The sequence below is a fragment of the Carassius auratus genome, chromosome 12 (genome assembly GCF_003368295.1).
Source record: "Carassius auratus strain Wakin chromosome 12, ASM336829v1, whole genome shotgun sequence".
In the NCBI taxonomy this organism is placed as follows: domain Eukaryota; kingdom Metazoa; phylum Chordata; class Actinopteri; order Cypriniformes; family Cyprinidae; genus Carassius; species Carassius auratus.
Window position 1 is genome coordinate 3,969,165 of NC_039254.1, and position 20,036 is coordinate 3,989,200.

Below are 20,036 nucleotides of genomic sequence, written 5' to 3' on the forward strand. Positions count from 1 at the left end.
TCTCTATCCCTGACATTCCACAAGCTATTATGATGACACACGTTGTGACATTTAGGCAGTATATAAGTATTTTTGAATTCCTGTGTTATGTAAGTAACCCCAAAGTTGTTCAAAGTTCATCAATCACCCCTTCCATATCTATAAACTTACATATTTTAACCACTATCTGGTTATCAATAAAATTGTTGAATGTCAATATTACCAGTACTGTACATTAAAACATTGTCCACTAGAGAGCGACATTTGCTACGTTTACTCTGTTCGCATTTCGTTGCAAGAGATCACAGCGTCTTAAATGTGCTCTTAGTTTTTTGAAAAAAAAAATTTAGACTGATAAAAATCTAATCATTATTAATATAATTATTAATTTTAACTTTATTATAAGATGCCTTTCTTATATTTCAGTATTGATTTTGTTAAAGACTACATTTACATTACACTTTGATTAGCAAGATTAAAGATTTCATAATAATAATAATAATAATAATAACGCTTTTATTTTGAAATAACATGCCTGCGGAAGAACTATGGTTTAAAACTTCCGGTCCTGAGCGGACATACAGGCGCTTGTAGTCCTTCATCTGCATTGGTGTTTGATTAGAAAATGCACAAAAAAACTACAATGCCCGTCGTGCTTCTCAGAAGAACTTTGTCATGTTGTCGGGCCTGTGCATGACAGTGCAAGGGAGGCGGTGATGCACCTATTTACGTTGTTTGCCAAGAAGAAGAAGTAGAAGACGATGCAAAGGACCACAGGATTGTAAACAGAGGTTCTATCTCATTCTTAGCTTCGTTGAGTTGAAAGTACATATTTGACAAGGAATAAGGCTGATTAAGAAATACATGAAAGGAGAACGAGAAGTATCAGCACTTATTAAATGACAAAATACAAAAGATTAAAGGACAACACATTATACCATTCCAGTTGTTGATTCCGTGATTTAAATATAAGGTATGAGTTAAAATATATTTAAGACGCTGCTAGATTTGTTATTGAACAGTACTTGACATGGACCAGTCATTGCGCAGTTGCAAAAGGTTTGTGCATTTGGACCTAAAAGGGGCACCTCCTAGAATCGGCTACTTAATTGAGGTACAGCTTCTTTCACTCTTTTATGACTGTTTAAATAAAACTTTAAGGAATAAACCACGATTACGTTTCTACAGCTGATCCAGTTATTTGCTGATCTTGGAGCCAATGGCTTGCTCATCGAATATGAGGATATGTTTCCCTATGAAGGAAAGCTGAAAGTTCTTCAATCTACAACTCAGCCTCCATACACGTGAGTTTATATTTAATATATATATATATATATATATATATATATATATATATATATATATATATATATATATATATATATATATATATATATATATATATATATATTTTTTTTTTTTTTATGAAAATGTGACTTGATAAAAATACCTATTATCCAAATAGGCGTGAGGAGATTGTGTCTATCCAGGATGCTGCCAGTAGCAGAGGGCTGGAGATCATTCCCCTGGTTCAGACATTTGGACATTTGGAAGTAACTACGAAGCCTGTTTTTGTCATTTACCCAATTATTTAGAATTATTTATCCATTTGAATTCTGCATATTCAGACTCTTTACTATTTTAAAATGTCCTCAATCAGTTTGTCCTGAAGCATGAGGTGTTTAGAGATCTGCGGGAGGTGGACTACTGTCTGGGCACCCTGAACCCACACCGTGATGCAGGAGTTAGGCTGGTGCAAGAGATGCTACAACAAGTCATGAAGCTCCACCCTAAAAGTACCAGCCTGCACATCGGAGCCGACGAGGTACAGCACATCCCTCCATCAATAAAATGCCACTTGTGTGGCTACACTATAATAATTCCTTCAAATGAACAGTTTGACATGTAAGCTTAGGGTGTTAGCTTTTATATTGATCTGTTGATCGAATAACTTTTTTTTTAATAGGTGTACATGCTCGGTCATGGAGATGAGTCCAAACACTGGTTAGATCTTCCAGGTCGGAGTGTTCACCAGCTGTTCCTCAGTCATGTCATTAAGGTGGCAAAGGGGATTCGGGAAAGTGCACCCAAACTTAATTTGATAATGTGGGATGATATGCTCAGGTCCATGACCTCTGAGACCATCAAAGGCGAGTAGTTAACATATTTATCACCTATTTTGGAAAATGATCATGATTTTGTTGCATATAAGAGAAAAGTATGTATTTGATAAATAGTTGTATAAATGCATGCTTAAAGGGACAGTCCAAAAATAATAATACTGTGATTATTTACTCATCCTTGTGTCATTCCAAAACAGTGAACCCCACTGACTGAAAAAAAGGTTTTTCCATGTATAATCTTAGAAATTAATAATCTTCTTTTAAAATTCTACATTAAAATAAGATTTTTTATATATATATAATACAAAGGGGGGTTGTAGGTGTGTTCGGAACCTAAAATTAAAAAATTTCACTCAGGATGGCCTTTATAAATAGTCGGTCTTTGACTCATGTGACATGCTTCAATGTTATTTCTCTTCAGACACCAGACACTTCCCTTCAGTTGTTTTTTTACATGCTTATGATACTTTCACCTCCTTCCCTTTCATACATTAAAAGGTCAACACCTCTATTTTCACTGGGCAAAAATATCTTAAATGTTCCACATCCTCCATATTGACTCAACGTGAAATGAAATTAATGACCAAATCAAACTAAAGTCTATGCAAAAAAGAATTATACTGCATTTTCTACCTCACGGCTATCACTTTTATAATGTGTATATACACTTTTTTTTCTCATTATACTAAAACACTGTTTCTATCCAATTTATGGTCTTATTTTAGAGAGTGGTCTTGTTGGATTAGTGCAACCGATGTTGTGGGATTACAGCCCTACTCTAGATGTTGGCAACACTGGTAAGTTGGGTCAAAACACTCTTTACTATTAAATGTTGTGAGCCATTTGATCATGAAAATGCTTGATTATTTTACATTTACTCTTCCAGTCATGCTTATGGAACGATATAAGTCTGCGGGTATATCACAGCAGTGGGCCGCCAGCTCTTTTAAAGGCTCGAACACTGTGCATACCTGTGTGACCAGCACCCAGAGACATCTGGACAACCATTTTCAATGGCTCAAAGTAGCATCCAGCCTGTCAGCTGGCATTAAGCTACAGGGAATTGCTCTAACTGGATGGCAAAGGTTAGATGGCATCCCGACTATCACTAGAATCACTGCTGTCTTACTGGACAAGACAACAAAATGTATGTTTCTTTGGTTCCTTTTAAGATATGACCACTTGTCTGTTTTGTGTGAGCTGATGCCTGTGGGTTTACCCTCTCTGGGGTCCTGTCTGCAAACTCTTCTGCACGGTCAGTCACTTTCATTTTCACTCATTTAGATTTCTTTTTTGGTGGTAAATTGATGGCAGTATATAAATATTAAGAATGCTTAACTCACTATAGCTTTTCACTGTGATTCAGGTGGCTTTACCGAAGAGGCTCAAAAGAAGGTTGTTGAGATACTTGGTACTGTGGATGTAGAAGACATAGAGAGGTACCTTATATTCATATTTGTGCCCTAAAAGATAAAAAAAGCATGTGTAAGTGTAACACTAAGAAACCCTCAAGGGTTACTGAAAAATAGACTCATTTACAGAATATTCTTTGGCCTGTGTGTCCCAGATTGTCTTCCTCCTTTGCTGGGGCAAAACTAGCTGAACTCATAGTGAAGCTGACGTCTTTGCTGGAGTCTGCAGAACTGAGACATTTTCAGAACAATATGTGAGTTTAGGGCCTCTAAGTTTTAAGAGGGTTGTGAAGTTAAGGCTGACTTTCCACCAAACATTTGTATTCATTCTTGCACAACAGGTTTGTGAGGGGCTGGTTCACACCCTACCACAGGCAAAAAAAGACAATCAACCCACTCATTGCTCAACAGATTAAAACACAAGCAACAATGTAAGTTTCTTAATATGTATACTTATATTTACAGTACTATTCAAAAATGCTATAATTTTGAATGTTTTTGAAAGAAGTCTCTCGTGCTCACCAAGGCCGATGTTGAAAACAGTTTGTTTTTGTGGAAACTGTAATGCACGCTGTGTCTTATGCATGTGAATTTTTAACAAGTACTTTATAATATATCCATATTTTTCCTCTCAATTCCTCCAACAGTATTCTTGATGATGTGGAGAGCCAGGTTCAAGATGTGAGAGGAGAGATGCGTCTGCTGTACTCAGACTCTACAGTTCAGGAATGGGTGGACCAACACATCACTCCAGTGCTGGAGCCTCTGCACAACCTATCCAGAGACATTGAAACGGTTTTAAATGGAATGGGACTTTGTACCGAATCCATATCTTAAAGTTGGTCAATAAGTTTCTTTCGAAAACTTTCTTTCAAGCTAGACTTGTACTTGCAGTACAATGTAAAACTGAATAAAACAACTGCGAAAGCTTGTGTTTGTGAATCACTGTTGTATAATTTTATTAAAAATTGTGTTTGTATTATAAATGTAATGAAATATCATTATTATGATACAGGTGCATCTCAATAAATTAGAATGTTGTGGAAAAGTTCATTTATTTCAGTAATTCAACTCAAATTGTGTAACTTGTGTATTAAATATATTCATTGCACACAGACTTTGGTTCTTTTAAATGTGATGATTTAGGCTCACATTTAACAAAAACCCACTAATTCAGCCAATCAGCTATTAGTTTGATTCACTAGGCTACACAATCAGTGCCACAAACTGATCACCTCATGCCATGTCGAATTGAGGCAGTAATTAAAGCAAAAGGAAGCCCCTACCAAGTATTGAGTACTTGTACAGTAAATGAACATACTTTCCAGAAAGCCATTTCTTTATTATTATTTATTTTATTTATGTTTCTTATTTTTTATTTATTTTGGCTAGTTACCAATGCAGCATATTTTCTTTAATTCACTTGCAATTGTTGAAGTTTAATTTAAGTCTAATATTTATATTTTAGTTAATTTCAGTTACCGGCAATCATGTTAATTGTTTTAGTTTTAAATAAAAATAATATCCACATTATCAATTATTATTATTAAATCAAAAAACAAAAAAAATCCCCCAAATAGTATTGTCCAGACTTTTATTTTGTCACATATGGATTACTTGACCGGGAAGTGATATGTTGAATTTTACCCATAATATTTGTAGCTTACATGGGTCGTTCGTATAAACAAATCGTATCGGTGTAGCGTTTTTTGGGAATTTTGAGATATGTCGCCTCGCTTGCGCGTTACTAACACACCGCGACGTTTTTGTCATCGTTATCAGCGCGTGTAAACCCGGCCTGTTCAGCGTAACAGCGCCGTGCGGAGCGCTAAATAAAGGCATTTAGAGTCTGATCAAGACGGAACTGACTGTTTGTGCTGCGAAAATATGGCAGAGTTGCACGTTGAACCCAGCGCGAATGGCATCATCGAGCAGACCGAGCATTGTGAATTCAGAGGCTCCGTGAACGTTAGACTCCCCTCGCCAACACTGTTGATTCCGCCCCGGAGCGGCTTGTCAAGTCCAGGGGTCTCCGGCTCCAGAGCAGTGTTTGGGTTCCCTATGAAGAACAACCCCACTTCCCCATCACCAGAAGCTACGGAGAAACCAGGAACTCGGTGGGTTCGGCTCAATGTCGGGGGAACCTACTTTGTTACAACCAAACAGACCCTGTGCAGGGATCCCAAATCGTTTCTGTATCGATTATGTCAAGAAGATCCAGATCTGGATTCGGATAAGGTAAGGCTCGGTTTACTCCTGTAAAGCATGCATCACGCCTTAATATAAATCATTCATTTTTAATGTGTATACAATTATAATGCATACATTCACGTTTAGTCATTCAGCAGACACTTTTATCCAAAGCAAATGAAGACAATGGAAGCAATCAAAATCAATATGATATGCAAGTGATAACAAGTCTCAGTAAGCTAAGCTTAATGGTGTACACTTAGCAAGTTAAAAATAAATAAATAATAATAATAATAACCTGAAGTAATACATTAGGTAAAGTGGTGGTTTTATAGGCAAACATCAGTGCCTTGAATTGATATGTTACATCCTCTGATGTATTTTAATGTGTTTCTGTGTTCTGGTGTTTTGTTTGTTGTCTCTGCTTTTTTTTTTTTTTTTTTACCATCAAATCAAATTCTCTTAGCCTAACCACCAAAGCAGGGTCAAAACGTTCTATTGAGTCTTCGTTAAGAAAAACCTCAGGCACAAAACTCCTTGTGCCCTCAGGTTCTCCCATGTGTTCCACTGAAGACATTGGTAAAATTTCTTAATATATTTTATTACCCCTTTTCTTACACCTCCCTCGGTACAATAATATAAAAAAAACTCTGCAATTAACAAAAAATCTTTTTTCTAAATTTTTCAAAAACTTCTAAGGATTGAGAAAGGGTAAAAGATATTAAAGGGTTTGTTCAACCAAAAATGAAAATTAAGCCATAAATTACTCACCCTGAAGTCATCCTAGGTGTATATGACTTTCTTCTTTCAGACGAATTTGAGTTATTTAAAACATTTTTTTGATCTTTCAAGTCGTTTAATGCAACCTAGTGGGTGTTGCACTGCATTGGTCCAGTTTAATATAAAGCGCATCCATTGAAAAAAAGAATCTCACACAGCTCTGGGGGTGAACAAAGGCCTTCTGTTGCAAATTGATGCGTTTTTGTAGGAAAAATTGTTATATTCAAAACGTAATAATCACTTTAATCTAGCTTGCGTTCACAGTTGTAAACGAAGCAGTTCCGGGGGAATGACATATTAGCGTTGTGCCGACTTTGTCTGAAAGTCAAATACACCTAGGATGATTTCAGGGTGAGTAATTTACGGCTTAATTATTTTGCCTGAACTAACCCTTTAAATCAAACTCCGTTACCCTGTACCTCTCCACCAAAGCGAAGACCACCCAAAACAGACCAGAAGCTAAAGGCACTGTACTTTTCAATAGAGTGTTCACGTCACATTATCAATGAGCACCCGCACCTTATAAAAAAATATGAGACAAATCTCCAACCAAAACGAAACAAAGACACAATTTTGAATCTCAGACAAGCCCCCATTGTTACATTTCTAAATTAGTTTTGGGGACAATATAGAAACAATAAAATGAATGGAGGGGAGACATTGATGTATCCGTCTCCAGACCCAGAAGCAATACACAACACTTTTTTTGTTGCTCAGAAATGGCAGTTTTATTTAGGGTAGGTGGATTAATGTAAAAAAATGTATCTCCTAAACAAAACAACGATGAAGAAGTGTAGGCAATGTAGGTTTGAGACTGGCACCAGTGGTCAGAATATTACAGACAAAATAATAATGTTTAGCAGCAGTTCAGAGTCAAGTATCATGTTTGCAATACAAAAGAACCATTCCATAATCAGTCCTTTATCAGAAGTGTGAATGTCTCATAGTCTGGAAACTTTAACATGATGCAGAAAAAAAATATTGGAGTCAGTTTGTTACTTTATTTTATTAGTGTTCATTTAACTAGATAAATTATTACACCTTTTTATATTTTATGTGATGTCATTTTTGTTAAAAACAAAGGTTTATTATTGTATATACGTTTTGCATTTTATTGTTACGGTATACCCTTTAAATTCACTTATTGAAAGAAAAACAGCAGCAGCAGTGTGGTGTACCGTATTTGGTTGCTACCTTATATCTTCACTCTTTCCTTTCACTCTTTTAATGGCTTTGGAAAACTTGGAAAAAGTCTCGGATATTTCTCTGCATCGCTTTTTGCATAACTCCAGTTCGTCAACACCAAGCTTCGTTGCAATTCTTTCTAGGAATGAAATACTTTATCTGAATCTTTAAAGTCTCTCCGCGAGCGACCGTACAGGTGGGATATATTTGTGCATCTCAGCTATTCGAAACTTAAGTGTATTCAGGAGATGTTGCTCTCCCGTAGGACCTCCACAGAAAGTGGAACGAACCGGGGAAAAAAACTGCACGTCAAAGAACATGGAGTTCCAGAACAAACCCACCGACTGCGTAACCGCCATGGACCAATGGAAGCTCAAAGGTGTTTAGGAGCCAAAAAAAAAACTTCTCCAGAAAGATAGCTTTGGTGATTTATTTTGAACTGCAGAAACAAACTCAAAACAAACTTCGTTTCGGCCTGATTTTGTTCAAATTGCCGTCATATATATTTGTTCTTCGAACTGAGAGCAAGGCAGTCTCGGTTGAATATCCACATCTGAAACCAGACTGGTTGCTGACGAGGAGGTTGTTCTTTGTGAGGAAGGCTAAGACTTGGTTGAACAGCTCATTTTTGCAATAAAAGGAAGGAGAATAACCGGTTTGTAGTTCTCTAAAAGAGATGGTTTAAGTAGAAGGTTCCTTTAGTATTGGGGTTAAACGAGCCTGTTTAAATGCTGAGATAAAAACACCAGTGTGAAGGGATGTGCTAATATTGTGAGTGAGTGCAGGTACAACTGCTGGAGAAATGGCTTGATGGAGATGAGATGGAGTATGATCAAGCTTGACAATCAGTTGGATGATAAGAAAAGATGAGTTTGGAGACTTCTCCCTCAGAGAGTGAAAGTAGCAGTAGCAGAAAGTATCAGTAACACTGTAAGCATCAAGAGATCATAACTGTTTAAGGGGAGGAAGCAAAGATGAAACCATAGCATATAGCAGAGAGTGTGAGAGTGAGCATAGGTTACATTGAAAGATGATGTGAGGAGTGATATGTGTTGTGTCAGGAATAGGGATGTCAATTTTCGATTATTTCCATGATTGATCATTGTTTAAATGTATGATCAAAAAAACGTAAAAGTAGGGATGCACCGATACAATACTGAAAACACCAATACCACACATAAATGACTACAAAATGGATTTTTAAATGGTGGATAATGGTGACTGAATGTGATATAAAGAAGCTGTCACGTCCCATAGAAAGGAAAGGAATACATTTCCAATCATTAGAGATAAGCAAACCAGTACCTCCACCTCTTCCAGACAGACGGGGAGTGTGGGAAAATGAGAAATGATTGGAGAGTGCTGCAGGAGTAGCAGTGTCCTGTGGTTTGATCCAAGTCTCTGTCAAGTCCATGAGGTTTAGTCTTGAATGAATAGTTATAGATGTTATGAAATCTGCTTTGTTTACTACAGAATAACAAATCCAGAGACCAATAGAAAAATTAAGTAGTGTATTAGCAGACATAGTCAAAGTGTACTGGTTGTTAGGATTGTGCTGCCTCTAGTGTGTGATGTGTGGTTTGTGAGTGGGATTGATAGTAGGGATATGGAAATGCATAGTAAGAGTTGGTCATAAAAACTGAAACCGAAGTGAAGTAAGGTTTGGAAAAGGGGATGAGTCAAATGTGATCTTCATACGAGGGCTGCTGAACCGCTGCTGGGGTATACTAACCTTTTTATACCGGTTTTAAAAAAAACGGAATTTGAATTCAGCTAAACACACTTTACTGTTTATCACAGCAAAGGGCTAAGCAAGAGCACGACACTGACAAGGTATGCGATACTGTACGAGACCAAACTCAACTTCAGCACATCTCAACACAGTAAAACAAGCATTTTCTTGCAAGGACAATTGCACTAAAAAGTGAGAAAAGAAATAAATACACTTTGGATCTGCTTTTAACTTCTGCTGATTGACTGCTTCTCTCAAAGAGTATTTCTTTACACTGTCTTTTCCATAGCGCTTGAACACACTTTACTGCTTATCACAACAAAGGGCTAAGCTGGCACGCAACACTGACAAGTACGTCACTAAGTCAGTTAGCTGGATTTGATTGTTGGCGATTTGGCATGATCTTCGATTGGTTGGTTCTTCAAAGCTCATACCAGAGTTGCTGTCATAGCAACAGATCTGTAGTCTTAAACCTGCTCGGGTTATTTCTTGTAAACAGGATTAGACTGCATCTTTTTAAGATACTTAAAATCTGTCCCAGCCATTACAAGAGTACCCTACTGATCCAGGGACAGTAATTCAAAATAATAATTTAACATTTATTTGAAAAAAATTTTATAATGTTGTGTAGTCTATAATAATATAGACACAGACATTTTTACTCACTGAAATATTTACTTATGATAAAATAATTGCTTTATAATTGTATTGGTGTCTTGCACACATGCTGCACGCTTAATCAATCGCTGCATTACTGATCGTAGTTTCTGGTATCGATACATCTGCCCTTTTTAGGGAACACGAGAACACGCGGTAATCTTAGACTTAATCCAGATAATTTTAATCAAATCCACAAATTAGCCAGACATCAGTTATCACGATTAGAAGATCTGGCATCTTTTAAATCATCTCAGATGAATAAAGCGATGTACGAAGAATGGGCGCAAGGTATGCGATATAGTACAAGACCAAACGCAACTTCAGCACATCTCAATACAGTAAACAAAACAAGCATTTCCTAGCAATGACAACTGTGCTAAACACTAGTCAGACAAGAAATAAATACACTTACAATCTGCTTCTAACTTCCACTGATTGGCTTCTTCTCTCAAAGGGTATTTCTTTACACTGTCTTTTGCTAGCGCTTGAGCACACTTTACTGTTTATCACAACAAAGGGCTAAGCAAGCACACAGGATTGTATTCGTGTATTTGTAATGCACACGGTAGGTCCAGTTTAATCCTGTGCTAAATGAAAATACAATCCGGTTTAAAGGAATAGTTTATCCCAAAATGAAATGCATGTCATTACTCGCTGTCAAGTCATTCCAAACCTGTGAGACATTCTTTATTACGTGGAACACAAAAGGAGATATTCCAAAGAGTGTTGTTAAACAAACAATTTTTGTTGCCATTGCCTTGCATTGTATGGGCAGAAACACAGAGACGGTTCTCAAATCTCCTTTTATGTTCCACAGAATAAAGTATGTGGCTGATTAAATGATAACAGAATTTTTTTCGATTTGGGTGAACTAATGTAGATGGGTTTCTGGAGCTGGTTTCTAGATTGTCTTTTGTCATTATCTGCTGCAGGCTGGTCGTTATCTGGTTAACAAGTTATCTTTCAATCCAATAACCACCAAGATGACCACCTGGTAGCTAAAAAGGTTGCTTTTCCAAGCTGTTTTACCTGGTTGGACCAGCCAGTGACCAGCTAATGTCCATTTTAGACCAGCTAGAAAGAAGTTAAAATTAACCTCCTTGGCTACCTTTGCTTTTGATCAATTGGTTGCTGTTCCAAGATTAGTATATTAGCTTGCATCAGTTGGATCTATAAACTACATTTCATGTTACAAAACACAGCTACCAACCTAAACTCTATATAGCAGGGGTAAACAAGTGTTATTTACAGTTCTGCAGAGGATTTCCTCTCCAAAGTGTTAATTCATTTAAAAATAGTAACCACAGTCTGAAGTCTTCAAAATCACCAGAGCAGTTCATTTGAAAAAAAGCTGTTGTTGCTGCACTAATATACTAAAATCATTCAGTATACTGAAGAGTGAATGGACTCACTAACTGGGTTCTCTCAATTCTCACTTAATAACCAGGCATTATTTTACCTGCGCTAATTGAATCAGTGGTTTGTCAAGGGGATTTCACAATTGATTCAGCAGTATAACTGCAGGGACCACAACAGTAATGATGAAGTTAAATGCAAATTAAATTGCAATTGCAACAAGCAGTGTTCACACTGTCGGTTGTCTTTTCTCACAGGATGAGACAGGAGCATATTTGATTGACAGGGATCCCACATATTTCGGACCCATCTTGAACTACTTGAGGCATGGGAAGTTGATCATCAACAAGAACCTTGCTGAGGAGGGTGAGATGATCTGGGCAGGCTGCCCTCACAAAACTTCATAATAGAACTGTAATGACCTAGTTTAATTTAGAAACATAATTTATTTTGTGTGGAGAGGGACCTCAGTGTACTCGTGTAAAAGATAATTTCCTGCAGGACTGGTGAGGTCTTGAAAGGCTTACAGTCTGTGTACAAAATTTTCTTTTGTGTGTGTGTGTCAGTGCTCCAAATTGTGATGATGCCAATTATTGTGTGATGTGTTTTTATATAATTATTAATCAGTTTGGTCTACTAGTGTATAATTCCTAATCATAGTCTTTTACTGGCATGGGTGTAGCATTAAAAGGATAGTTCTGACATCTTTTACTTACATCATATTCCAAACCTATTTTTTTCCTATCTTTTTTTCTGTTATACACAAAATAATATATTTTGAAAAATGTCAGTGTTCTCTGTCCATACAGAGAAAGTCAGTGGAATCCAATGTTGTTGGACCCCAGTGATTTTATTGTATGGACAAACACAATTGAAAAGTTCTGCAAATTCTTATTTTGTGTACTGCAGCAGAAAAAGGTCATACAGGTTTGGAACAATGTGAGGGTTAGTAAATGCTGACTGAATTTTAATTTACGTGTGAGCTATGCTTTTAAGACTATGGATGTTTATTTATTATAAAGCAGTAACCTCATGATAGGTGTTCACTGATTTTCTGACCACTGCAGGTGTTCTAGAGGAAGCAGAGTTTTACAACATTGCGTCACTTGTGAGGCTGGTGAAGGAGAGAATACGAGACAATGAAAACAGAACATCTCAGGTATGTGGTAAAGCAACAGTTTACTTTGTGGGCATGTTTTTTGGAATACCGCTATGCAATCTGTCAGAAGATTTGCTAGAATTACTGGGATTGCTCAAAGGACGTGTTTCACCGTCTATCTTCAAGCACTCTGTCTAAAAGTTCATTCGAGAACTATTTGGGAACAGCAAACCTTCTTTGAATCAATATTTAAGATGTACAGCTGCCCAGTGCTCAACATTCAGAGAGACATACACAGACTTCTAGACATAATTTGAGAACCTGCTTTAAAGAGGAGTTTAAATCACTCATTTTCTCACCCTCATGTCCTCATGTTTGACTTTATTTCTTCGGTAGAGTGCAAAAGATGTTTTGATGTGTATATTGTCATAAAGTCATACAATTTTGAAAGGACATCCAAAACCTGTGTAGCTTCATACAGAATTATAACTCTGTTTTCACCCTTAATTCAGAATATTACTGTTTCTACAGGGCCCTGTGAAGCATGTGTATCGTGTATTACAATGTCAAGAAGAGGAGCTCACTCAGATGGTTTCCACTATGTCAGACGGATGGAAGTTTGAACAGGTAGGTTATGTTTTTTTCTTCACTTCTCAAGCATATGTTGTGGTGCTGTTGTCCAGTATAGATGTTGATCCTTTGTCTGGAGTATTTTATCGTAGCATCTTTTAACTCAGACGAACAGAAGATCTCTGGATAGCCACTTTATTTCTTAAAAGGCTGTTTTCTTTCATTATACATGATCTTACACAGTCATGTCCCTCCATTTTTTTTGTGGCGGTTACAATTGTACTGATTGGAGATGTTTTTGAAAAACAGAATATGTCTACACCATTCTTTGGGACTTACGTAAGCCATTGTTTTTGTTGCTTATCTGTTCGCTATGGTACAAACTTGACTCAACTTGTCTATATCTTCAAGCTCATAAGTATCGGCTCCTCCTATAACTATGGCAATGAGGACCAGGCCGAATTCCTGTGCGTCGTTTCCCGGGAGCTCAACAACTCAACTAACGGGATTGTTATCGAGCCCACAGAGAAGGCTAAGGTACAATTAACACTTTTTCATATTTCCTTATTTAGTATAATTTCTTTAAAAACTGTGATAACAAACTACCTAACAATAACAATGCATTTTATTTAATAGCGCCTTTCAAAACACCCAAGGTCACCTCACAAGCAACCAAAGATAAAAAGTAAAATACAAATCACTACACTAGACAGAAACACACAACAAACACTCCTCATAAAAAGATAAAGTGCAGTAAAGACTCAATATAACATTATAAAAAAAGCCTGTATAAAAATATATAATACATTTTAAAAGTCAGCAGGCAATTACTTTTGTGGATCTCAGGGGGAATGGAGTTCCATAGGTGGAGGGCAGCATACCTAAAAGATCTGGCACCCATGGTAGTTAGTCAAATCTGAGATACCACAAGAGATTGAAGATGAGGTTCTGAGAGAACTTGAAGAGGTGCAAACATGAAGGAGTTGAGTAGGGTATCAGGGTGCAAGATTAGTGCATTATGGTGCATTTTTTTAAAGTAAGTAGCAAGATCTTGAATTCAACTCGATACTTTACTGGAAGCCAGTGCAATTGCTGAAGAACTGGAGAAATGTGCTCAGTAGAGGGTGTTCTAGAAAGAACACGAGCTGCAGAAATTTGAACCAACTGGAGCTTATGTAGCAATTTAGAGGGAACACCAGTAAGAAGGGCATTGCAGTAGTCTATACGTGAAGTGACTAGTGCTTGAAAGAGAACTGCTGTATTATTGGTTGAGAGAAAGGAATGAAGATGGTTTATATTACGCAAGTGGAAGTATGCAGTCTGCGTGATATTATTAATTTGAGTTTCAAAGGATAGTGTGCTATCCATAATAACACCCAAACTTTTAACCTGAGAGGAAGGACAGATTGCATTATTGTCAATGTACAAGGAAAAACTATTAGATTTAGACAAAACCGGTCTTAATGCCAACAAGTAGGGCCTCAGTTTTGTTACAATTTAACTTCAGGAAGTTAGCTTAAAAAGCCAGTCTTTAATTTCAGCTAAACAGCCGGACAGAGATGGTGGGGGAATAGAACCATTGAGTTTGGCAGACAGGTTAAATTGGGTGACCATTGCATAACAATGAAAATTAATACCATGTTTCCTCAAAATGTAACCAAGAGGGAGTATATAAGTAATGAAAAGAAGCAGGCCCAAAACAGAACCCTGGGGAACACCGGTGGTGACTGTAGATCTTCTTGATCTGAAACTTAAATTTACTGAAAGTAATTACACTGAGTGCGTCCAGAAAGATACGACCTAGACCAAGAACAAGAGTGCCAGTAATCCCAATCTCACTAACCCAGTTACTACTATTACTAATTAGAATTATCATTGTTTTATAGTCATATTGATATACAGTATAGTCTCAAAAGTTTGGCCAACATATGCATCACTACAAAACAGGCCTTTTTTTTCTTTGTAGCATTTTAAAAACTTTTATCAGAAAACACAATTGTATTTCCCCCACATTCTTAATAATAATAATAATAATAATTATTATTATTATTATTATTATTAATATTTTAAAATCCATATTAATAAATAGTTTCACTGATGCTCTAAAAGGAAAAATTATGCATTAAGAGCCAGGGAGTAAAAAAAAAAAAAAAACTTTGAGCAGTATGGAGAGGTGTACATTTTTCTTATTTTGCCTAAATATCATATTTTTTTTTATGTAGTACTGCCCTTCAGAAGCTACAGAAGATAGTTACATGTTTCCCAGAAGACAAAATAAGTTACATTTCCCCTGATCTTTAAATTCTAAAAGTTTACACCCCTCAGCTCTTAATGTTTGATTTTTTTTTCCTTCAGGAGCATCAGTGAGGGTTTGAAAGTAGTTGAATATGAGTACTTCAGTTGTCCTCAGTGTTAAAATATATATAAAAAAACACTTTAATAAACTATATGGGTTATTTTGCTTAACTACACTAGCATTCAGGAACCCGCCCTTCATCGTTACACAGGGCGGATGAGAATGAGCTGCTCTGGGGTAAAGGCGAGAGGAAATTCCATGCCATTGTCCCGGTGCTCAAATTTCTCTGCGTATTGACTGCTATTAAAGAAGCCATTACCACTTCCATCTAGCTCTCCATTTTGGGTTATGTGCTGATAGTATGATATGTTGGATTCTGAAACTGCTCCCTCCTGGAGTGTCTCCTCCCTTCCTTTCGCTGATATGATATGACAACATGTAAACTTTTGAATGGGGTCATTTTTATAAATTCAACTCTTATTTTCTCTCGTGGATTATATGTAAACATATTTTATGTGAAATATCTTATTTTGGTAAAATGGTAAAACCTTTTTTTCGGATTCTGAAAGGGGGATGTAAACTTCAGACCTCAACTGTATACTGTATTTATATAATTAATTTAAATAATGAAAGAGGATGTTAGTTTTCCTTAACTGCCATAGTAGACTGATGAGAAAATATAATAAAAAAAATTGTAGAGCTCATCATTATCCACATGTTTCTCCACAGATCCTTCAGGAGAGGGGGTCCAGGATGTGAGGAACCTGGTGCCTGAGCCCACACAGATGTCCCATCCCTCTTTTCCTTTCTACAGATTTCCCTCCACCATACAGCTGACACCAAGTTCATCAGCCCACCACCACCACTTCACCCTTCTCTCCTCCCTTGTGCCTTTCCACTGTGGGGGTTTCAGCCCCCCTCCTCCCTGCAGTGCTGCAACATTAAACAATCAGCACCACCACTAACTATCACCGCTGTTATTGACTAATCAAAAATGTGTCCAAGATTAAACCTCAGACCATCACCTTTGATGCAAGACTGCTCAGAGAAAGGATTACAGGGAAGGATACATCATTCATCCTAATGCTTATTTATGCAGACTTCATCATCATAATCCTCCACATATCTCGGTCAGTATCATCATAATCTTTACAGCTGCTCTTTTAAGGGGTGTTCAGTTGCCCCTGTTGGTTCGGCTGTGTCCACTTGACCATAATCTCCTCAGGACTACCAAATGGCATGCAAGATAGACCGTCAATACAGCTTCTCATAACAACCACATTAACTTACACTGTAAATCATTAGCATCATTTCAGCATTCATTTCCCATTGACTTGTCAGACAGAGAGCACAGCAGATGGAGCAACTGATAAAACGAAGACAGCGGCTTTTGAACATGCAGTATTTTGTCTTCAATGCGACATGCTTCTTTTGTTAACTACCCATTCACCCATCTGGAAAGGACCAGAGGAGAAGGGAGAACTCATGCTGCCAATTGTCCAGTCAGATGCCCCAAAACGTGTGTCCATCGCTGTCAAGATGTCTCACATTTCCAATTTGCTCTGGATGACTTTTGTCATCTTGGATTTTTTTATTATTTTTTTGCCTTGTCGCTGTGGATATTTCAAAACAGGAAATTAAAAAAAAAACTACGAAATATGTGGTTTTAGGGCATGCGAGAATTATGTATATTCAAAACATATGTATTATGAAAAGGCCGAATGGAAGTCATGTTACTATTGATATCTGTGCCATTGTGGTGTTTTTCTTTTTGTGTGTGTTTTTTTTGTTGTGTTTATCAAGACCAATTTCTATATTTTATTGGGGAAGGTTCTGAATCAATGTACCCTAATGTACTTTTTTTTTTTTTTTTTTTTTTTTTTTCTGGTTGCCGAGATGTTAAATTGTTCGGTTGTGTTTTTCCTTTTAACTTTGTCGATGACTGGAAAAAAACAAAAAACAAAACAGGAGACTATTTATATAGAGGTGTTAGGCTTACATGGTCCAGGTGGTTCAGGAGACCTTTGTTGCTGGACATAGTGCCCACAAGTTTTGAGTCAGGGCAAAACTGCACTAGTGGCTCTTTGTTGGATTTTTTTGACACCAGGTCTAACTCTCCCAGTAACATTTTGGCTACTTCACTGTTTAACTCGTTTTTGTTTGAAGTCTGATCATGTCAGTGGAATGTTTTTGAATGTAAAGGGCTCCGAATATTATACAACGTTCTTGCCATTTCTTATTTCAACATCGAATATAATTTCAGGTAAATCATTTGAAGTTTCCTTCATTTTAACATTGAAGCTCTGTCTTTGAAACTGGGTGCCCTTGTTGTTTAGCAGCAGATAAACTTGATCTCCTGTTGTATCTCCTGTATTTAGTTTTTTTAATATTTACATTGTGGTTTCTCTGAATCCATTGTGATGACATCACAAATTGTCAGTATTTGAATGTTATCCAGGCTGTATTTTGGTTCTTCGGTTATTCTTATCTATCAATGAAATATTGTTGAATCTAGGGGTCGGTCTAAGATGGCATCATGTATACGTGGACTTATTTTACCTTTTTACACCCATGTCCTTTGGTTTATCATATCAAGAAAGCAAAGTACTTGAGTTTGTGAGCTACTTTGTTGTTGGCTTTCCCTTTCTTTGGATGTGTTAATGTTTTCCGCCTCCTGGAGAAAGTTTATTTGTTCATGCTCAATTATTAGTCATTGAAGCCCTTGTAATGGGATCTCTGCTCTCTCAAGGGATCCTATTGTACATTTCCATTGTTCAAATAGGTTTAAGGTCTAATTTCAAAGAAGAATCCTGGATTCAAATCTAGGTGGCGCTGTTTAAGTCTCTCTATGTCCTAGTTCTTTGTCTAGTGTTGTGCCTTTGACTTGTCGTGCCCTACATGTCTTTGCTCCTCGATTACTCTTCTTTAAAGACAGAAACGGTGTTTATTTCATGCTTGTTTTGACTAAGTCAATTCTGTTCCTTGACTCAGATTCTGACTGTGCCTGTTTCCCCTGAGTTTGTTATTGTTCTTGTTTAAGTGGTTCATCTGTATTTAGCTTTTCAACTGTTGCCCCATGCACTTTTCATTTTGCACCTAGCTGTTTTATAATGTTCTCACCATGTGGATTTTGTTTTTATTTTTAGAGTCAAACCCCATGTGAGGCATAAGAAAATGTCATGAGCAGGCTCAAGTTTTATTTAGGAAACTTGGGAATATAGATGTCGCATTGACTGCTAATGCTTTAGCACTTGAGATTGTGAGATTTCTGTGTGTCTTTTTTTCCTTAGTAATCTACTATTCTTCTTTAGGTCTTGTGCCCCGTGTTGTTTAAGATCAAACAAAAAGATATATAGATAAAGATATTTTCTTTGTGATAAAATATATATGCTATTCTGAATAACAGGAAGTTGGCATTTTGGAACGCTAACTTGGAAGCATGCAATGTGTCGGGTATATAATGTTATATGCTGGGATGTTGTCATAGTGTAAGGTGAATTGGTGCATGGACAGTTGAAAGATGGTATTAATAATATTTCATAAGTGGAACTACAAAAATATGGCCCTATTTTAACTGTTCTGTACAGAAATCTATAAACTCAAACACAGTACTACTGGAAAAAACTTGCTTGCTGAGGCTAAATATGCTTATGCAACACCACATGTATCTGATAAAAACAGCTTTCGACCAATGTTTTTCAGCTGGCCAAAAGTGCAGACCTCTGCCATAACTTAATAAGGTCCATATTTAACATGTGTTGTTTTCTGCTGCCATAATAGTTAGTCTACAACACCTGCATGCTTTACTATCCAGTACACACATTTTAACATGCTAAAAACCTGCTCTTTCATCAGATGTTTTGGGTGTATTGCATTGTCAACAGTATTGATGTAAAGTGTCAAATATGTCACTAGGTTGATGAGTTTGTGGAGCTAAGTGTTCTTGAAATGGGTAGTCTTGATCAGAATGTCCTTTTCATTTTTTTTTTTTCATGTTTAAAGTTTGTCTTCTGATGCAGTTTTCTTGCAGTGTACAGATTGCAAAATGATAATGTATGATTTTTATCATAAAATGTGTTTGTGTTTCAGACTTGTGGTGTGCTTATTTTGTTTACAATGGTTAACGTTAGAACTTTATGTATTCTAAATGTGAACCCTAAAAAAAAAAGTTTTTAGATTAAAATTGAGATTTTGCTCACAATGGTCATTTCTGGACTGCTAAATATTTTGGAGCCTTATTCAGTTAAATTTGTATTAACTATTGGAATCTTTGGTTCATTTGCATTTTTTGAAACCATGATTTTACAATTCCGTGATATCTCATGATGACCGTAGGAACCATGAAAAAAAAAAAAAAAAAAAAAAAATATATATATATATATATATATATATATATATATATATATATATATATATATATATATATATATACATATACCATTTTAACTATATATAATTCACCCATAAACGACCACCAAACCCATATGACTTTCTTTCTTACATGAAATACAAAAAAAGCTGGGCAGAATGACAGTCTCAGTGACCATTCACTTTCTATTTCCCGCTCATACAATGAAAATGAATGGAAAAATTATGTCAAGTGTTTCCTACTGAAGGATTTTAGCTCAAAAGGTTTTTGCAAGACTAAATTGTA

The 20,036-nt window shown here is 36.5% G+C and overlaps 2 protein-coding genes across 2 annotated transcripts; both read left to right on the forward strand.

The window, feature by feature from the left end:
* Positions 1-632: 632 nt before the first annotated feature.
* hexd (hexosaminidase d) lies at positions 633-4,456 on the forward strand. The gene is made up of 12 exons (XM_026276337.1): positions 633-1,093; positions 1,168-1,283; positions 1,445-1,532; positions 1,640-1,804; positions 1,946-2,129; positions 2,828-2,899; positions 2,989-3,187; positions 3,275-3,357; positions 3,469-3,541; positions 3,670-3,768; positions 3,856-3,945; positions 4,162-4,456. Exons 1-12 carry the CDS (start codon positions 1,010-1,012, stop codon positions 4,349-4,351), a joined length of 1,443 nt encoding a protein of 480 aa, XP_026132122.1. The 5' UTR covers positions 633-1,009; the 3' UTR covers positions 4,352-4,456.
* A 665-nt stretch (positions 4,457-5,121) lies between these two features.
* Positions 5,122-19,472, forward strand: LOC113111531 (BTB/POZ domain-containing protein KCTD5). Its single transcript, XM_026276338.1, has 6 exons — positions 5,122-5,752; positions 11,675-11,783; positions 12,485-12,576; positions 13,048-13,143; positions 13,498-13,623; positions 16,112-19,472. Exons 1-6 carry the CDS (start codon positions 5,402-5,404, stop codon positions 16,139-16,141), a joined length of 804 nt encoding a protein of 267 aa, XP_026132123.1. The 5' UTR covers positions 5,122-5,401; the 3' UTR covers positions 16,142-19,472.
* Positions 19,473-20,036: the final 564 nt, after the last annotated feature.